The 17,335-nt window shown below is 52.0% G+C and overlaps 1 protein-coding gene across 4 annotated transcripts; it reads left to right on the forward strand.

The window, feature by feature from the left end:
- The first annotated feature begins 773 nt into the window (after nt 1-773).
- Nucleotides 774-14,093, forward strand: SFTPB (surfactant protein B). Of its 4 annotated transcripts, none has more exons than XM_040224300.1 (11): nt 774-854; nt 1,432-1,562; nt 1,923-1,994; nt 2,334-2,459; nt 4,112-4,264; nt 4,476-4,565; nt 8,561-8,744; nt 8,867-9,027; nt 9,842-9,922; nt 10,685-10,769; nt 10,888-14,093. In XM_040224300.1, the coding sequence occupies exons 1-10, from the start codon at nt 791-793 to the stop codon at nt 10,745-10,747; spliced, it is 1,125 nt and encodes a 374-aa protein (XP_040080234.1). In that variant the 5' UTR covers nt 774-790; the 3' UTR covers nt 10,748-10,769; nt 10,888-14,093. The 4 variants fall into 4 exon arrangements, with proteins under 4 accessions (XP_040080234.1, XP_040080235.1, XP_040080237.1 ...); XM_040224301.1 differs by having other exon boundaries at nt 13,374-14,093; XM_040224303.1 differs by having other exon boundaries at nt 8,630-8,744.
- Nucleotides 14,094-17,335: the final 3,242 nt, after the last annotated feature.

Genomic DNA, 17,335 nt, shown 5'->3' on the forward strand with positions numbered 1-17,335 from the left:
GGTGGCCACGAGCCAGAGGCTGACTCCCTGCTCTCACCCCTTGTGTCTGCCCCTCATGGGTAGTCAGCTTATTCCTGGATGTGCGCTGCCCAGGGGGACCTGACCAGGCAACTGTGAAGGACAGTTTCTTCCCCCTGAGCTGCCAAGCTGTGCCCCTTGTCTCAGATAATTGGGATACTTTTTTTTTTTTTCTCTTTGCTTCATGTAAACGCTCTTCTGGCCAACACCAGCCATGTTCTCAGAGAAGCGGAGGAGTTTTCTAGAGGAAAGAATAAGGAGAAGGTCATGGTAGGTGGCCATCTCCAGGCTCGCCCCTCCAGGGCTTGCCCCTGGTCAAGAGCCAGGCAGGAAGCTCTTAAGAGTCATTGCTCAAGAGCAGAGGAGGCCAGAGAGGCCCCGGGTAAAGGGAGGGGACTCACCCCTGCTACTCTGGTCCTGTCTGTTCCCCTTCTGTAACCCAGGGGGATGCGATTGGATGTGAAGGATCAAGAGCCCCCAGGTTGGAGGGAATCCAAACCCCTGAGAGGAAGAATGTGTGTTTGGGAGTGGGAAGGCGGCAAAGGGAGCAAGGAAGGTCATCGGGAAGGATACGGCAGGGTGGGGGTAGCCAGGGGGGCAGGCAGGAGTGTCACTGCTGGGAAGAGGTGGGGATCAAAGCATCTGGAGGGCTCTCTAGGGCAAAGGCAAACACTGAGGTCATCGCTGCTCCCACAGAGCCCTGCCCCCACACCCCAGCCCCCAGCTATAAGGGCCCCCGCCCCAAGCAGGGTGTCCAGGCTGTGGAGGTGCCATGGCCAAGTCACACCTGCTGCCGTGGCTGCTGCTGCTGCCCATACTCTGTGGTCTGGGCACTGGTGAGTCCCCCCAGCCTCCCCTTGCCTCCCCACCCTCCAGGTCTAGGTATGGAGGGGGCATTGCAAACTTCTCCACCATTTGCTGAGCCCTGGCTCTGTCCCAAGCATTATCCTTAGTCTGGACATTACCCTCATTTTAAAGAAGAGGGAGCCTTGACTCAGAGACTCCAGGGCTTGTCCAAGGTCACACAGCTGGTAGGCACTAGAGCAGGTAGAGGGCTTCCCAGGCGATGCTATAGTAAAGAACCCACCTGCCAGTGTAGGAGATGCAAGAGACATGGGTTCGATCCCTGGGTCAGGAAGATCCCCTGGGGAAGGGCATGGCAACCCACTCCAGTATTCATGCCTGGATAATCCCAGGGACAGAGAAGCCTGGGGGGTTACAGTTCAAAGGATCTCAAACAGTCGGACACAGCTGAAGCAACTTAGCATATACACACAGAGCAAGAGAAGCCAGAGCTGTCTGACTCCAGCAAGTTTAAGAGCCATGCATCCCAGTAAAATTAGGTGTGGAGTTTAGGGGAGGCCAGTGCACCAGGCGTGGCATGGATCCCAGGGTTTCTCTGGCTTCAAACAGCAGCTGCGGGGACCACCTACTCCCTGGCCTGTGCCCAGGGCCCCAAGTTCTGGTGCCAAAGTCTGGAGCAAGCTTTGCAGTGCAGAGCCCTAGGGCACTGCCTGCAGGAAGTCTGGGGACATGTGGAAGCCGTGAGTACTACTCCCTACTAAGGATGTAGGGAGACAAGAGGGCTCAGGGAAAAGGGTCCTGGGTAGACTCTGGATGTGCCTGATGGATTGGAGCCCCTGTAGGGGATAGGACGGGATGGAGTGGAATGGGATAGAATATGATTTGGATAGGGTGGGGTGGGATGAATGGGATGGGATGGATGGGGTGAGATGGGATGGGAGGGGATGGATGGGGTAGGATGAGTGGGATGGAATGAATGGGATGGGATGGGATGGGATCATGGACACTTGCCTGTGTCTTGGAGTGCCCTGTCAGCCTTAGCCACCTGAGCTGGGAGCAGGCCCCCCATCACATGCTCCACCTTGGGGCCCTCTCCTCAGGATGACCTGTGCCAGGAATGTGAGGACATCTCCCGCATCCTCACCAAGATGGCCAAGGAGGCCATTTTCCAGGTAATGAGGCCCATACCCTGAATTGAAGTTTGGAGGTTAAGAGATGGAAGAAGAGGTGAGCCTCTTAAAGAAGCATCTCCAAGCTGGGGGTGATGCCTGGGTTTACCAGGGGTCTCCTGGTCCGGAGAGGGCTCTGGGAGTGATCTCAGCATCACAGTCTTTCCCAAGGGGAGCTACCCTTCCTGTGCCCAACCACGCAGCTCCTTTAGCACCTCCCAACTCCAGAGCCCTGGGCGAAGGCGACCAGTCAGCTGGGCAGTGGCCCCATGTCCAGGGGCTCAGATGGGGCAGGCCTCAGAGAGGCCAGGCTAACAGTCCTCTCTCTGGCCTGCCTCCCAGGACACAGTGCACAAATTCCTGGAGCAGGAGTGCGATGTCCTTCCGCTGAAACTCTTGGTGCCCCAGTGTCGCCACCTGCTGGACACCTACTTCCCTCTGATCATTGACCACTTCCAGAGCCAGATGGTGAGTCAGCCTGCCCACCTCGCCTCCAGGCTGCCTCCCTCACAGCCTCCATTCCTGACCTTTCCCAGAGTTACCCCGACATGTGGTACCCCAGCACACACACACAGACACACACACACACAGACACATACACGCACGCATCCTACCCACACCCAGTCCAGGAAACTCAGTGCCCCTCAGCTGGTGCCCAGATCACAGCCCCACCCACTAAGCTGTACACAGTGGGCCTGCACACTTGCAAACACCTACACACACCCTCACACTCTTCATACAAATACACACTGGGTCACAAATCCATACTACAGACACACTGCTGCTGCTGCTGCTAAGACGCTTCAGTCCTGTCCAACTCTGTGCGACCCCATAGATGGCAGCCCACCAGGCTCCCCTGTCCCTGGGATTCTCCAGGCAAGAACACTGGAGTGGGTTGCCATTTCCTTCTCCAATGCATGAAAGTGAAGAGTGAAAGTGAAGTCGCTCAGTCGTGTCCGACTCCCAGTGACCCCATGGACTGCAGCCTACCAGGCTCCTCTGTCCATGGGATTTTCCAGGCAAGAGTACTGGAGTGGGGTGCCATCGCCTTCTCCACAGTCTCAGGTAAAACTCACAGCATCCCACAAGAATAACAAATTCTACTTTGTGCTAACTCTGAGTAGGCTCTAAGCTTTAAGTCCTTAAAATACTGTAATTAAAGGAATCTTCCAACAACTGCTTCAGAGGAGTTAACACCCAAGAATGTTTGTCCTTAGTCACCCAGTTGTGTCTGACTCTTTACGACCCCGTGGACTGTAGCTCACCAGGCTCCTCTGTCCATGGAATTTTCCAGGCAAGAATACTAGAGTGAGTTGCCATTCCCTTCTCCAGGGGAAATTCCTGACCCAGGGATCAAACCCCAGTCTCCTGCACTGCAGGTGAATTCTTTACCACTGAGCCACCAGGGAAGCCTTGGTGGCTCCAGTGGTAAAGAATCATCCTGCCAGCGCGGGAGATGCAAGAGACACAGGTTCGATCCCTGGGTCAGGAAGATCCCAGGAGTAGTTAACGGCAACAAACTCCAGTATTCTTGCTTGGAAAATTCCATGGACAGAGGAGCCTAGAGGGGTACAGTCAGTCCCATGGATATGACTGAACACATAAATACCCAAAGATACACAGATAATAATTGGTCAAGTTTTGATTTTGACCCCTGTCCTTTGAATTCACAATTCACATTCTTGATTAAGGAAAGGCAGCGCCCATGTAGTTTAAAGGCTTATTACAGAAAATGCAAAAAGAATAACAATTTGTCTGATAAAATTTGAGTTTCTCCTCCAGAAAAAAAAAACAAAAAAAAACCTCACATCATCTGCACACTCACACAAAAGACACAGTCTCATGTACTTATACTCCTTCATTCCCACAAACATCCATGCTCACACTCATTCACACACATCCACAGACAAGTGCCCCAAAGCCCCCACATGACCTCCCTCTCTGCCTTTGGTCTCCCCCATCCCCTCCACAGAATCTTAAACCACAACCCCAAACCAGCCTGCTCCCCTCATTCCAGGCCAAAGACAGTGGCCTGGTACCTGAATCCTTGAGCCAGACTGAGCAGGAGTGGGGCTCCCTCCCCGACCCTAACCACCCCCTTACCCTGTGTTGTGCCCTAGAACCCGAAGTTCATTTGTCAGCACGTGGGCCTATGCAAGCCCAGGCACCCAGAGCCAGGGAAGGGGCCAGAGCCATGGGGCCCTCTGCTGGACAAGATGGCCCTCCCCCTGCTGCCAGAGGCCCTCCAGGCCAAGCCTGGGCCTCAGACACAGGTAAGGTGGGGGTCCAGAGCAACAGGGCCACAGCCGAGGCCCTGGAGGCCAGGAGCACTTGACCTGGGAGGGGCAGAGCCGGGAAGGGCACCAGCAACTACAGACAGGGCCTAAGACGGGAGCAGGGGGAGAGGAGAAGGAGGCTAGGCTGGTGAGCAGAGCCGGGGCGAGCCTGCTGTCCAGCCTGCCTCCAGCGTGATTCTTCCGCCAGGACCTCTCCCAGCAGCGGTTCCCCATTCCCCTCCCCTTCTGCTGGCTCTGCCGGACTCTGATCAAACGGATCCAGGCTGTGATTCCCAAGGTGAGTCATCCAGGGCACAGGGCTCCCCACTGCTCCACCTTCCCCATCCCTCCTCAGAGGTTAGGAGGGGGCCATTTGTGTGTTGTTCCCACCCAAGGCACCCTGCCCTCGGGCTGGGCCTCTAAGTGCCAGGACTAAGCTTCTTCAACAATTGTGAAGCCCTCACTGTGTGCCAGGCACTATGCGTGTGTTCTCAGTCACTCAGTCGTGTCTGACTCTTTGCGACTCCATGGACTGTAGCCCACCAGGCTCTTCTGTCTAAGGAATTCTCTGGGCAAGAATACTGGAGTGGGTTGCCATTCCCTTCTCCAGGGGATCTTCCTGACCTAGAGATTGAATCTGTGTCTCTTAGGTCTCCTGCAATGACAGGTAGATTCTTTACCTCTGTGCCACCAGGGAAACCCTCCAGGCACTATGCCAGGTGTCAAAATACAGAAAAGAATCTCAGTTGTCTTTGTGGAAATGCTGCTTTCAAGTTTTCTATTCAGAATCATATCCTCATATCCTAAGGGTAGGGATATGTATGTATCAGAAACAAAGTGAAACATTGTTCCAGTAAAATCTATACCAAATTGCTGGGAAAGAAAGAAAAAGAGAGAAAGAGGGAGAGAGAAAGGAAGAAAGGGAGGAAGAAAAAAAGAGACAGAGAAAGAAGGGAAAGGAAGAAAGAGAGGAAAAGGAGGGAAGGAAGAAAGCAAGAAAAGGTGCTTTAATTTTACAAAAGAAGAATTAGATGGACACCCCATCCTTGCCCACCCTGAACATGGAGTCTTCCAAACTTTGTAGTGACCATCACCCAACGGCCCTGCCTTGAAATGGGCCCAAGTGAGGAGAGACCTGCCCTGTTGACCCTTCCAGATGGGGCCAGTACGGCCGCCTGTTCACTGAGGGCGTGTCCACCCTCCTGTCTGCATTGCAGTGGGAGAGATTTTTTTCAGGTAGTGATGAGTTCAGAGCAGAGAATTAAGACAGATGAGGGAAGGAACAGTGACAGGAGAATGGGGGTGGGATGGTTGGTCAGGAAGAGCCCTGAGGTTGAGTTGAGAGCTGAGGGACAACTAGGACCAATGGGCAGAGTCTTAAGCAGAATGAGCTTGGGCTGCAGCTCGCAGCAGGGAGAGTTTGAGAAGAGAGCAGAGGGTAGGCCAAGTGAAGGGACACTGGGCTTTGTTCTGCTGCTTCTTTCTTACAGTTTTGTTTATTTATTCATTTTTGGCTACGCTGGGTCTTTGTTGCTGCACAGGCTTTTCTCTAGCTGCAGAGCTCAGGCTTCTCACTTTGGTGGCTTCTTGTGTTGCGGAGCACGGGCTCAATAGTTGTGGCGCGTGGGCTTAGCTGCTTGTGGGATCTTCTTGGGGAAGGGAGCGAACCTGTGGCTCCTGCATTCACATGGATTCTTTACCACTCAGCCACCAGGAAAGCCCTGGGCTTTCTTCTGAAGGCAGTACACAGCTGGGGCAGGGTTTCAGGCAGGAGGAGTCATGACTGGATTTACACTTTAGCAAGATCTCTCTCCTGGTGTTTGAAGATGGTATCAGGCAGAAGGGAGGGAACAATGAGAGCAAGGTGAGTCCTTAGGAGACCATGGCAGGAAGCACGGTGGGCCTGGGTCTAGCAGGGGGACTGGGGTCTGTCTGGGAGGTGGGCTCCGCAGGACTCGGTGACGGAGGGGACCAGGGGCATGAAGACAAGTGGGGAGTCAGCCATGATTCTATGGACTTTGGCTTGAGCGACAGGCTCTTGGGAATGCCTCCCACCCCCCACTGAAATGGGTGGATTTGAGAAGAAACATGTCTGGGCAGAAAAATTAGGACTTCTCTCCTGGCTGTAGTAAGTTCAAGTTGCCTGTATAACATACAGGAGGAGGCGACAAGCAGGCAGCCTGCCAGGTCACTGGCCAGGTCCAGAGACGTCAGTCTGAGAGTCATGGCTACAGACAAGATTTAAATCCAAGATTTAAATCCAGGGATATGGGGTGGACCAGGTGGAGGAAGAAGAAAAAGCCAGCAAAAGAGCCTGAGGAGGGACAGCCAGGGAGGTGGGGACGCCACAGCATGAGGGTGTGGAGCCTGAGAGAAGAAAGTACTTCAGCACGGAGGGAGTGGTCACTGGGGTGAAATCTGCTGAGGGGTCGACAAGACATGACCGGGGGGTTGCTGGTGACCTTGAAAGCTGTTTTGGAGGAGTTCCAGAGACAGAACTATAGCACTCAGTATCGACAACTCTTTCTTGAAGTTTTTCTGGGAAGGGAAGAGAAGATGGGTGAGACTTTGGGTTTGTTTCTTTTTTTTTTTTTTTTTTAACTTTTTGGCCTGTGGGCTCTTAGTTCCCTGACCAGGGGTTGAACATGCAGCCCCTGCAGTCGAAGCGCAGTCTTAGCCAGAGGACCCCCAGGGAAGCCCTAAGATGGGTGAGGGTTTTTAATGACAGAAGCTATTTTAGCATGTTCACATGCTGATGAAAGGGAAGGGCAAGAGGGAGAAGCAATGAAGCAGAACAGAGGGGGATGCAGCGTGGATCCTGTGCACAAGGAGATGGCCAGCCTTTGACAGAGCTGGGGCCCCTCATCATCGCAGGAGGAGAGGACGAGTTGGGGTCTGATGCAAGCAAAATGGGTCCTTGTGGTGAGATGTGTCATTTGGAAGGTGTTACATCCCCAAAATATACATGTCCCCCTGTTCTACTCCTCCCTTGGCTGTCCTGATGCTAAGGGACAGCGGGGGCTTCAGGCAGGAACAGGGCCCAGGCCAGCCTGCCACATACCGGTCCTTTTTTTAAAATTGAAGTATGCTGCTGCTGCTAAGTCGTGTCAGTCATGTCCCACTCTGTGACCCCATAGACGGCAGCCCACCAGGCTCCCCCGTCCCTGGGATTCTCCAGGCAAGAACACTGGAGTGGGTTACCATTGCCTTCTCCAATGCCTGAAAGTGGAAAGTGAAAAGTGAAAGTGAAGTTGCTCAGTCGTCTGACTCTTAGCGACCTCATGGACTATAGCCTACCTGGCTCCTCTGTCCATGGGGTTCTCCAGGCAAAAGTACTGGAGTGGGTTGCCATTGCCTTCTCTGAAAATTGAAGTATAGTTGATGTACTAGGCTTCCTGATGGCTCAGCAGGTAAAAATCTGACTCAGGAGGTGCAGGTAGGATCCCTGGGTCGAGAAGATCCCCTAGAGGAGGAAATGACAACCCACTCCAGTATTCTTGCCTGGGAAATCCCATGGATAGAGGAATCTGGCAGGCTACGGTCCATAGGGTCGCAAAGAATCGAACACAGCTGAAGCAACTGGGGACACACACACAAACATAGTTGATGTACAATATTCTATAACTCACAAGTGTACAATATAGTGATTCACAACTTTCAAAGGATATATTCCATTTATAGTTATTATAAAATATTGGCTATATTCCCTGAGATGTGCAGTAGATCCCTGTAGCTTATTTCACGTGTGAAAGTTCTTTACATGAATTGGCTGAATGAATAAAGGAGTGGAGGAATAAGCGTGCCTGCATCCTCTCTCCTTGCTCTTCAGCAGGGAGGTTGTGTTTGGAATCAAGGTGGCATGGGGTGGGGTGGGGATACTCCTTACTTCCCCATGGGGCTCCTGAAACCAGGGACTTCTTGACTCTGGGAGCGACAGACAGGAGCTTGTCCACCTGTGGGGGAAGCATGGCACCGCCCGGTCAGGAGGAAGACGACTTGGGTTGGTTCTGCCTCTGCCCCAGGCTGCCATGTGGCCTGAGCAATGTCCACTTCTCTGAGAAACTCTAGAATTTCAACAATTCCAGAGTCTTTGAAGTCAGAGTTGGGGTCTGTGGCCTGGTTCTCGCACCAGCTCAGTGACTCTGGACAAGTCCCCTGGACTCCCTGATGTTCAGCGTCTGTCTGCAAACAGCGTAATAATTCTCCAAGGCCTCCAGGGAAGGTCTGCAAAGCACCCCGAGCAGGTCTTTCGGGGGAAGGTCCCACCCTGTCCTTTCTCGGCCCCCACCCCAGGGTGTACTGGCCATGACTGTGGCCCAGGCATGCCACGTGGTGCCCCTGCTGGTGGGCGGCATCTGCCAGTGCCTGGTTGAGCGCTACTCTGTCATCCTCCTGGACGCGCTGCTAGGCCACATGCTGCCCCAGCTGGTCTGCGGCCTCGTCCTCCGGTGCTCCAGCGAGGACAGCGCTGGCCCAGGTGAGCCTGCCGCCCCAGCCCCTGCCCATCACCTGCTCCCATCCCCTCCCCTGCCAACCACAGCCCTGCACAACCCTCCCTGGGCCAGTGAGGACAGGAACGCGGCTGTTTTTTCTCTCTAGTCCTCCCTGCCCTGGGGTCCCTGCCTGGAGAATGGCTGCCGCAAGACTCTGAGTGCCAGCTCTGCGTGTTTGTGACCACTCAGGCAGGGAACAGCAGTGAGCAGGCCATGCCACAGGCCATGCGCCAGGCCTGCCTGGGCACCTGGCTGGACAGGCAAAAGGTGAGGGGCAGGGGTGCAGGGGTGCTCAGGACCCAAGGGCTGCCCGAGGTGGAGGGTTGGGTCCAAGACAGGTTTCCCAGGCAGAGATACACAGAGTGGGCTGGACCTCTGCCCTTAAGGTGCTCAGACACAGACAGGACACAGGACAAACAATGACGTCGTTGTAACTTAGGGCAAAAGGTCAGGAGACGTCTCTGACCCAGGGGCATGGGCTCAGCAGGACAAGCAGGCCTCCGTCATGGACCAGGAGAGAGGCCAGGTCATCTGCCAGAGATGAGTAATGCCGGGCCAGCTGAGCAAGAGAAGGCCTGGCCTCCTCTCCAGGTCCCAGTCCTGTCCCTGCCCCGGGGCTCTTCCTGGTGTGACTCAGTGGGGGCCAAGCCACCGGCAGGAGAGGCCTGGGCCTGGGGTCCCGGAGCCCTGGTGTTCCCTGAGAGTGGGCGACGCGCCTGCTGACTCCTGCAGAAGGCCGCTTTCCGCACAGTGCTCCCCTCATCAGGTCTCTAGGACCAGATGAACTTCAGGGTGGCTTCCAGAACTGAAATGGAGAGGGGAGGGAAGGATGCGGCCAAGATCCTGCCCCTCAGTCTCCATCTCTGAGGTCCCTGGTTTTCCTGACAGAAACCCCCATTTCCACCCAGTGGCTTGTTCAGTCTTACAGCCAGAGCTGCTCACTGGGGGCTGAGGGCTGGACCTACACCAGGCCCAGGAAGCTCTGAGGGGATCCACATAAGTGGGGAGGCCAGATGGTAAGGCAGGAGGGCCCTGCCCCGGGCCTGGGTCCACCTAGCCCTGTGTCTGTCTCCTCCCTCAGTGTGAGCGGTTTGTGGAGGAGCACGCGCCCCGGCTGCAGACTCTGGTGTCCAGCGGCTGGGATGCCCACGTGGCCTGCCAGGTATCCTCACCCCTTCCAGCTGGTTCCAAGACTTGTCTCAGCTCCCAGAGTCCTTCCCTACCCCCAGCCCCCAGCTCTAGTCCATAGTTCTCAGTGCAGGGCAGCCCCAGGAGCGCCGGCCCACGACTGGGAGGTGTCCTCCTATGTTTTCCTATAGACAAGGCAGTCTCAGAGAAGCCAAGAAAAAGCCACAAAAGGATGAAAAGGGAGGAGTGTGGGAAGGAAGGAGCTTCCCAGATGGCGCTAGTGGGAAAGAACCTGCCTGCCAAAGCAGGAGATCTGGGTTCAATCCCTGGGTCGGGAAGACGCCCTGGAGAAGGAAATGACAAGCCACTCCAGTACTCTTGCCTGAAGAATCCCATGGACAGAGGAGCTTGGCGGGCTCCAGTCCAGAGGGTCGCAAAGAGTCAAACAGGACTGAAGGGACTGAGCGCATGGGAAGGGGGCACAGCTTTAATGAGTGTGGTTTGATGTGTTTTCGGGGATGGGGGTTTTTCACTGAGCAGTGTGTGCTTAGTGGGGGTGGGGGCGGGTACAAATTGGGTGTCCTGGGGCAAGTATGCCCCTCCTCTGGCTCCACACCCTGAAGGCCTGTGTCTTGGAGGGTGGCCTGAGGGATCCACAAGGTCACACCAAGAACTCTCGAAAGGTGGCAGGTGGAGTGAGAGCTGCCCCTATGGGGGTGGGGGGAGCCTCCCCAACCTCTTAGAGCTGGGAATCAGGGGTGCAAGGCCTCAGGGCCCTAATACTGTCCCATGGTAGGCCCTGGGGACATGTGCGACTCCGTTCAGTCCTCTCCAGTGTATCCACAGCCCCCACGTCTGATGGGAACGCACAGCCATGGCAGGTGAGTCCAGACTCCCACTGACGGAAGCGGGGACGGCCCTGCCTCATCGGGAGGCGGGGGCTCTTCTGTCCCCAAGCAGGAAGAGGCAGCCTCCGATCTTCCATCCTCCTCCTCACAGGCTGAACTCAAGGCTCCTGAGGGCCCCAGCAGCACCATCTCGACTGTCCTCTCTCAAACCCGCTCACCCCTCTGCCCAGAATCCCCGTGGCGTTCAGTGCCAGGCCCGGCTCCCAGCTTGCTGGCCCTCCCCCAGCCCAGAGGGGAGCTTCCGCGCCTGACCGTGGCTTTCCCCTCACAGACCACCCTCTGCTTGCACTGATCCTCAGTACCAAATGTGCTTGCACCAAGCCCTACCTTTCCTGAAACTCAGGGGACACCAGACATTGCTCCCCAAAGATGCCAGGAGCTCCTCCATCGCCTGACTCCTCCTACCTGAGACTCTTCCCTGTCTCCCTCAATGTCTTTGGGTCAGAGGTGACCCCTTAGGACAGAGGGGTGGGTCAGAGGCAGACTCCATGCCAGGTGCCTCCGGAGAGGGAAGCGCCCCTGAGAAGAGACCTGGCAACTTCACAGTTCTGTCCAGAGCAAGCCCCCCAACATGAAGGTCACGTATTCATCTCTTTCACTCGTTTTTTTTACAATGCAATGAGTACCTGTGACCAGGCCGCATTCTTGGAGCAAGAGCTAGAGGTGTGAATAAAACAGTGAGCTCCCCCCCAACCCTCCTGGAGCTCACGCCCCAGGGCCCATCTGTGGGTGGAGGGGAGTCCAGCCTTCCCCAGAGACCCTCGAGAATCATGAGCCCCTGGGGGAGGTGGTGGGGAGGAAGTGTCTGTGACAATTCAGACCCTCCCTGCAGGGACAAGTTTAATGTCATCCCTCCCCATTGATGGCAGCTTCTGGGGTCAGGGGGTGGGGGTGGGGGTCAGGGAGCTGCCAGAAAGAGCTGGGCCTTCCAGCCCTATTGAAACAGGAAGAGGAGTGGTTGGCACAGAAGGCCTGGGCTCTGGTCTGAACTCTGCCAGCCCCTGGCTGTAGGTCCCCAGCCAAGACACACCACCCCTCTCTGGCCCTCACTCTTCTCAGTGACAAAGGCGGAGCTGGGTGAGGTGGTCTTCAGGACTCTCCATATGACAAGACCCCACCTCTGGCTTCCTGCCCTGCCCACACTGAGAAGAAGCGTGGGCTTCATTCCCATGCCCCCTTCCCCATCTCCTTTCCTCCAAAGGCTCTGAGGCTGGTAGACCACAGGCCTGCAGATTGTGCCTTCGGTCCTGGGTCAGCCTAGTATGTCTTATCTCTAACCACAGCCTGGAACCAGAGGCACTTCCGTCCACTTTGGGAATGAGGGGTGGTGAAGGCCTCGTCTCTGGACAAGGAATGCAGACGGGGCTTCCGGCCCAGGGCCACCTGCACGTCCCAGCAGAGCCAGCCCAACGCTCACAACACCCCCAGCACTGGGCTGAGGGGACCTTGTCGTGGGCTCTCAGTCCTTCTCCAAGTCCTGGCATCAAGAGGACAGCGGAGGGAAAATCCTGTCCTGGCATCACTCCCATCTCCATGTGCATGAGATACTAGCTTTTACAATCACTCTGCTAACACTTTCACAAAATTAAGAATTCAGAAGAATAAAAGTGGGAACAGAAAGTCCCAGAAAAGACAAGACAAATGAAATCCTTAAACTTTTTTTAAACATCAGGAAATCCCTGGTGTGGTCGAAAGTGGGCACAGCGGGGCTTAATCCTGGTGGAAGATAATTAGGCACGTTGTATGTGAATGTTTTCCTGTTGCTTTTTGTTAAGACATAAAAGGGGGTTTTCTTTTTATTTTTTTGTACGGTTGTTGTTCAGTTGTGTGTGACCCTTTGTAACCCCATGGACTGCAGCACTGTTGAACTTCCAACTTTTGTTAGAAATGTGAGGGCGGCTCGATTTCCTGCTGTGATTTATCTCCTCAAAGCTCGCGTGGGGCTGGGCACACTGAGGATTGGTTCCCAGGTAATACAGCACCTGTAACGATGCCAACAAAGTGCCATCTCCTTGTCCTGAAAGGAAACACACTGCCCTTTAAGATGCTGTGGAAGCCGCAGCCCCTCCCTGAAGGTAAGCCAGGCTGCGGGCTGCCTCACTCCGCTCCGTGTTGTCGAAAGAGATGCCCATGTCGCCTCTTCCTCCCCTCACTGCCTCCAGCCTGATCCCTACCTGTGACCCCAACCCCACCAAAGAGTCCTTCCACTGAGATGAGCTAGGGTGCCCCAAACTCCAAATATACCCTGCAGAATTAATCTTCAGCGTTACAGACCTAAAAGCCTGGAAGTGTCCCTTCACTTATAAAAGAGCTTTTGTCATTATGTCTCCTAGCATGGAAGAAATACACATTTTTAGAAAGGATCCTGATGCTGGGAAAGATTGAGGGCAAGAGGAGAGAAGGGGACAGCAGAGAATGAGAAGGTTGGATGGCATCACCGACTCAACAGACATGAGTCTGAGCAAACTCAGGGATATAGTAAAGGACAGGGAAGCCTGGTGTGCTGCAGTTCATGGGGACGCAAAGAGTCGGACACGACTTAGCAACTGAACAACAATAACCACATGTTTATTGTAGAAAATTCAGAAACTGCAGATGGAAAAAGAGTAGAAATCACCCACAATCCTACCAGTCCCAGGAGAGAGCTATAGCAGATGGAGACTTTGCCCATGAACTACAGACTTTTTCAGTCCATCTGGCTACACTTTTTGGTTCTACCCTGAATGGCTTCACTGTTCAAGCAGGGAAAGCTTATTATACAACCTGCTGTTGGGGCAGGGATGGACACAAACCCTTGGCCTCAGAATTTGAAGTTTTAAAGAAGTCTTTGTAAATCTATAGCAGACCTTCATCTTGAATGCCATCACTTCAATTACAAGTTCAAGCTCTCTGAGACAAAGAGTGTTTTACATTTTGAAAAAAGCTTGGTTGGGAAGATGAAGATCTACAGCCTGGAGGAGAGGAGGCATTAACTGTTAACCCTGGAAGCAAGCGTAAGAATGAGCTCCTGATAGTCAAAGAGGAGGCTTCATTCAAAAGGTCAGGAACTGGGACTTCCCTGGTGGCCCAGTGGTTAGTAATCTGCCTTTCAATTCAGGGGATGTAGGTTCGATCCCTGGTCAGGGAACTAAGATCCCACATGCCATGGAGCAACTAAGCCTGTACACTGCAGCCACTGAGCCCACACGCTCTGGAGCCCATGTACCACGACGAAAGAGCCCACATGATGAAATGAAAATTCCATGTGCCACAACTAAGACCCAATGCAGCCAAATAAATAATAAATAAATAAAAGTTTGGAAAAAAAGATCAGGAGCTGATCAGCTGTGGGAGGAGAAAATTGGCAGGAAGAGCCAATCTCTGTCTCCAGCTGAGATGCAGGAGTCCCTGAGATGTGTTCAGCACCCTGCATTCCCAAAGAAGGTGGGAAGGAGAAGCCCCAAGAGGGGTTAGGGCCCCAGTGCATGGGGGGCTTGTTCTTCAGTTGCCAGGGTATGGCCTGAGGAGGACACATCAGAGTGGGCTCTGGGAGGGACCTAGGTAGGAGGGCTTGGGGTCTACCTCAGAGGGAGCCCCTCAGTCAGTCACTTCAGTTTAGTCGCTCAGTCACATCTGACTCTTTGCAACCCCATGGACTGTAGCATGCCAGGCTTCCCTGTCCATCACCAACTCCAACACATCACTGCTAATTGCTCCATGCTTTTTTTTTTTTAATAAAAGCTTTTTGTTTTTTAAAGCAACTATTATCAACAATGTTGTGAAGAATAAAAATCCTGGCAGTAACATCTTTGTTTACCAGTTCAATTATTTCCTTAGAATCAATTCCAACTCCAGGAACCTGCTCAAACTTATGAGGTGATGCCATCCAACCATCTCATCCTCTGTTGTCCCCTTCTCCTCCTGCCTTCAATCTTTCCCAGCATCAAGGTCTTTTCCAATGAGTTGGCTCTTCACATCAGGTGGCCAGAGTATTGGAGTTTCAGCTTCAGCATCAGTCCTTCCAATGAATATTCAGGACTGGTTTCCTTAAGGATTGACTGGCTTGATCTCCTTGCAGTCCAAGGGACTCTAGAGTCTTATCCAATACCACCGTTCAAAAGCATCAGTTCTTCAGTGCTCAGTTTTCTTTATGGTCCTATACTCACATCCATACATGATTATTGGAAAAACTATAGCTTTGACTAGATGGACCTTCATCAGCAAAGTAATGTCTCTGCTTTTCAATATGCTGTCTAGGTTGGTCATAACTTTTCTTCCAAGGAGCAAGTGTCTTTTAATTTCATGGCTGCAGTCATCATCTGCAGTGATTTTGGAGCCCAAGAAAATAAAGTCTGTCATTGTTTCCATTGTTTCCCCACCTATTTGACATGAAGTGATGGGGCAGATGCCATCATCTTTGACTTGATACAGAAGAGCAAGCTCACCCCACAGCCCAGAGGCCATCAGGATGGGCTCTATGTTTTTTTCCTAACAAGATGGATGGGCTCACAAGAGCCCACAGTTGGTGACGAAGCAGTGAAAATTTCAAGGACCTGGAGAGGATTAGAAGGCATACTTGTGCAGCCAACGTGAGATAGCAAAGATATGCAAAATGAGTGACACGGGGGAGGGGGCCTGGAGGGCCCAGGAGAGCACAGTTGCCAACATTTCTCCTCAAGACAGTGTAATCTGTCAATCAATCTCAGGGGAAACAAAAGGAGGGCTCAGTGGGTAGTCACCCAAGATGAGCTGCCTGCATTTTAAACAAGAAGGGACTGGGTTGTTTTCAAATGGAAATATTAAATATGAAGAACTTACAAGCCAAAACAAGTTCAGTTATAGAGAAATAAAGACAATTATGGATATGTCCCCCTGCTTAATAACTGAAGTTTTAAATCTATAACACAATCATTATAACATTTATAACATATATAACATATTATTCCAAACCTTTCTCCACACGTGCAAAGATAGATATAACAGATTTACAAATATGGGAATACCCTATATACACTATTTTGTGAACTGCTTTGTTCATTTAAAATAATCTTTCCTCTAAAATTAACAACAAAGATCTACTATATAGTACAGGGAACAATATTCAATATCTTATAATAACCTAGAATGGAAAAATGAAAGAGTATATATACATGTGTGTGTGTGTGTGTGTGTATGAATTACTTTGCTGCTCACCTGAAATTGGCACAACATTGTAAATCAACTATACATCAATCAAGGAAAGTAAACAATTTAAAAAAAAAAAATCTTTTCATGTTAATAAATATAGATACCTGTCACCACTGCTCCATGCTTTTTTTGACAAAAACTCCTTGTTTTTTAAAACAACTATTATCAACAATGTTGTGAAGAATAAAAATCCTGGCAGTAATATTTTTGTTTACCAGTCCAATTACTTCCTTAGAATCAATGACAAGACATGAAATTCTGGGGACAAAAACCGTGTACATCTTTACTTCTAATATAGTCTGTATCATCAATCTGGCTCTGTGCCAGCCATACCAACTTCTGCCTCAACAGTAAATAAGGGCCTTTTTTCCACTCTCATCAACCCTGGATATTAGCAATCTTTCAAATCTTTGCTAAAGTTTAAAAGACCTCTAGTTATTCTAATTTGCATTTCTTTGGTTACTAAGTAAACTATTTTTAGAATGTTTTTTGGCCATTTATGTTTCATCTTTCATGAAATGCCTACTTGGGTTTTTGGCCTGATTTTCTGTTTTTTTAATTGATTGATTAATTGTTGGCTGCGCTGGGTCTTCGTTGATTCCACCTGCTTTCTCCAGTTGCTGTGAGCAGGGGCTACTTACTCTTCATTGTAGCGCACAGGCTGCTCAGTGTGGCGGCTTCTGTTGTTCCAGAGCACAGGGCTTCAGCAGTTGTGGCTCACGGGCTCTAGAGTGCAGGCTCAGTGGTTGTGGTGCATGGGCTTAGTAGCTCTGTGACATGGGGGATCTTCCCAGACCAGGGATCAAACCCATGTCCCCTGTATGGCAAGCGGACTCTTTATCTATCCACTGCGCCACCAGGGAAGTCCCTTGCCTGATTTTACACTGGGATGTTCTTTTTATTGTCTTGCCAGTAAAAATATATCAGGTGTATTTATTTATTTACTGTCCCATACACTGCAAATTTTTCCGTAGTATAGATCTTTCAAATTTGGGATGTGTTTTCCATGTGTTGTGACATCCAGCTAAGAAAGCATGGATTTCACTTCTTTCCCGTCTGCGATTCCGACGGGCCAGAGTTTGAGGTCTCCAAACAAGAAGCATCTGCTGAAATCACAGCTGTAAAGACACATGAGCCCAGACCCCTGTTCAGACAGTAGTGGTGGAAGCCAGCCACATATCCCTCACAAAGGACCACAAGCTACTGTACACAGGACATGACAGTCAGCCCGAAGAGTGGTCCCCAACATTTCAGACAACTGCATCTATCAACACCTTTGTTGCTATTGTTGTTCAGTTGCTAAGTCGTGTCCAACTCTTTGTGACCCCACGGACTGCAGCACCCTAGTCTTCCTTGTCATTTAGTATCTCCTA

This window comes from Oryx dammah, unplaced genomic scaffold, assembly GCF_014754425.2.
Source record: "Oryx dammah isolate SB20612 unplaced genomic scaffold, SCBI_Odam_1.1 HiC_scaffold_25, whole genome shotgun sequence".
NCBI classification, from domain to species: Eukaryota; Metazoa; Chordata; class Mammalia; order Artiodactyla; family Bovidae; genus Oryx; species Oryx dammah.

Coding starts and splice junctions, on each gene's coding strand:
- SFTPB (XM_040224300.1), top strand. CDS start 791: ATGGCCAAGTCACACCTGCTGCCGTGGCTGCTGCTGCTGCCCATACTC. Junction 1,995..2,333: donor CCAAGGAGGCCATTTTCCAG/GTAATGAGGCCC, acceptor CCTGCCTCCCAG/GACACAGTGCACAAATTCCT. Junction 9,923..10,684: donor ATGCCCACGTGGCCTGCCAG/GTATCCTCACCC, acceptor GTCCCATGGTAG/GCCCTGGGGACATGTGCGAC.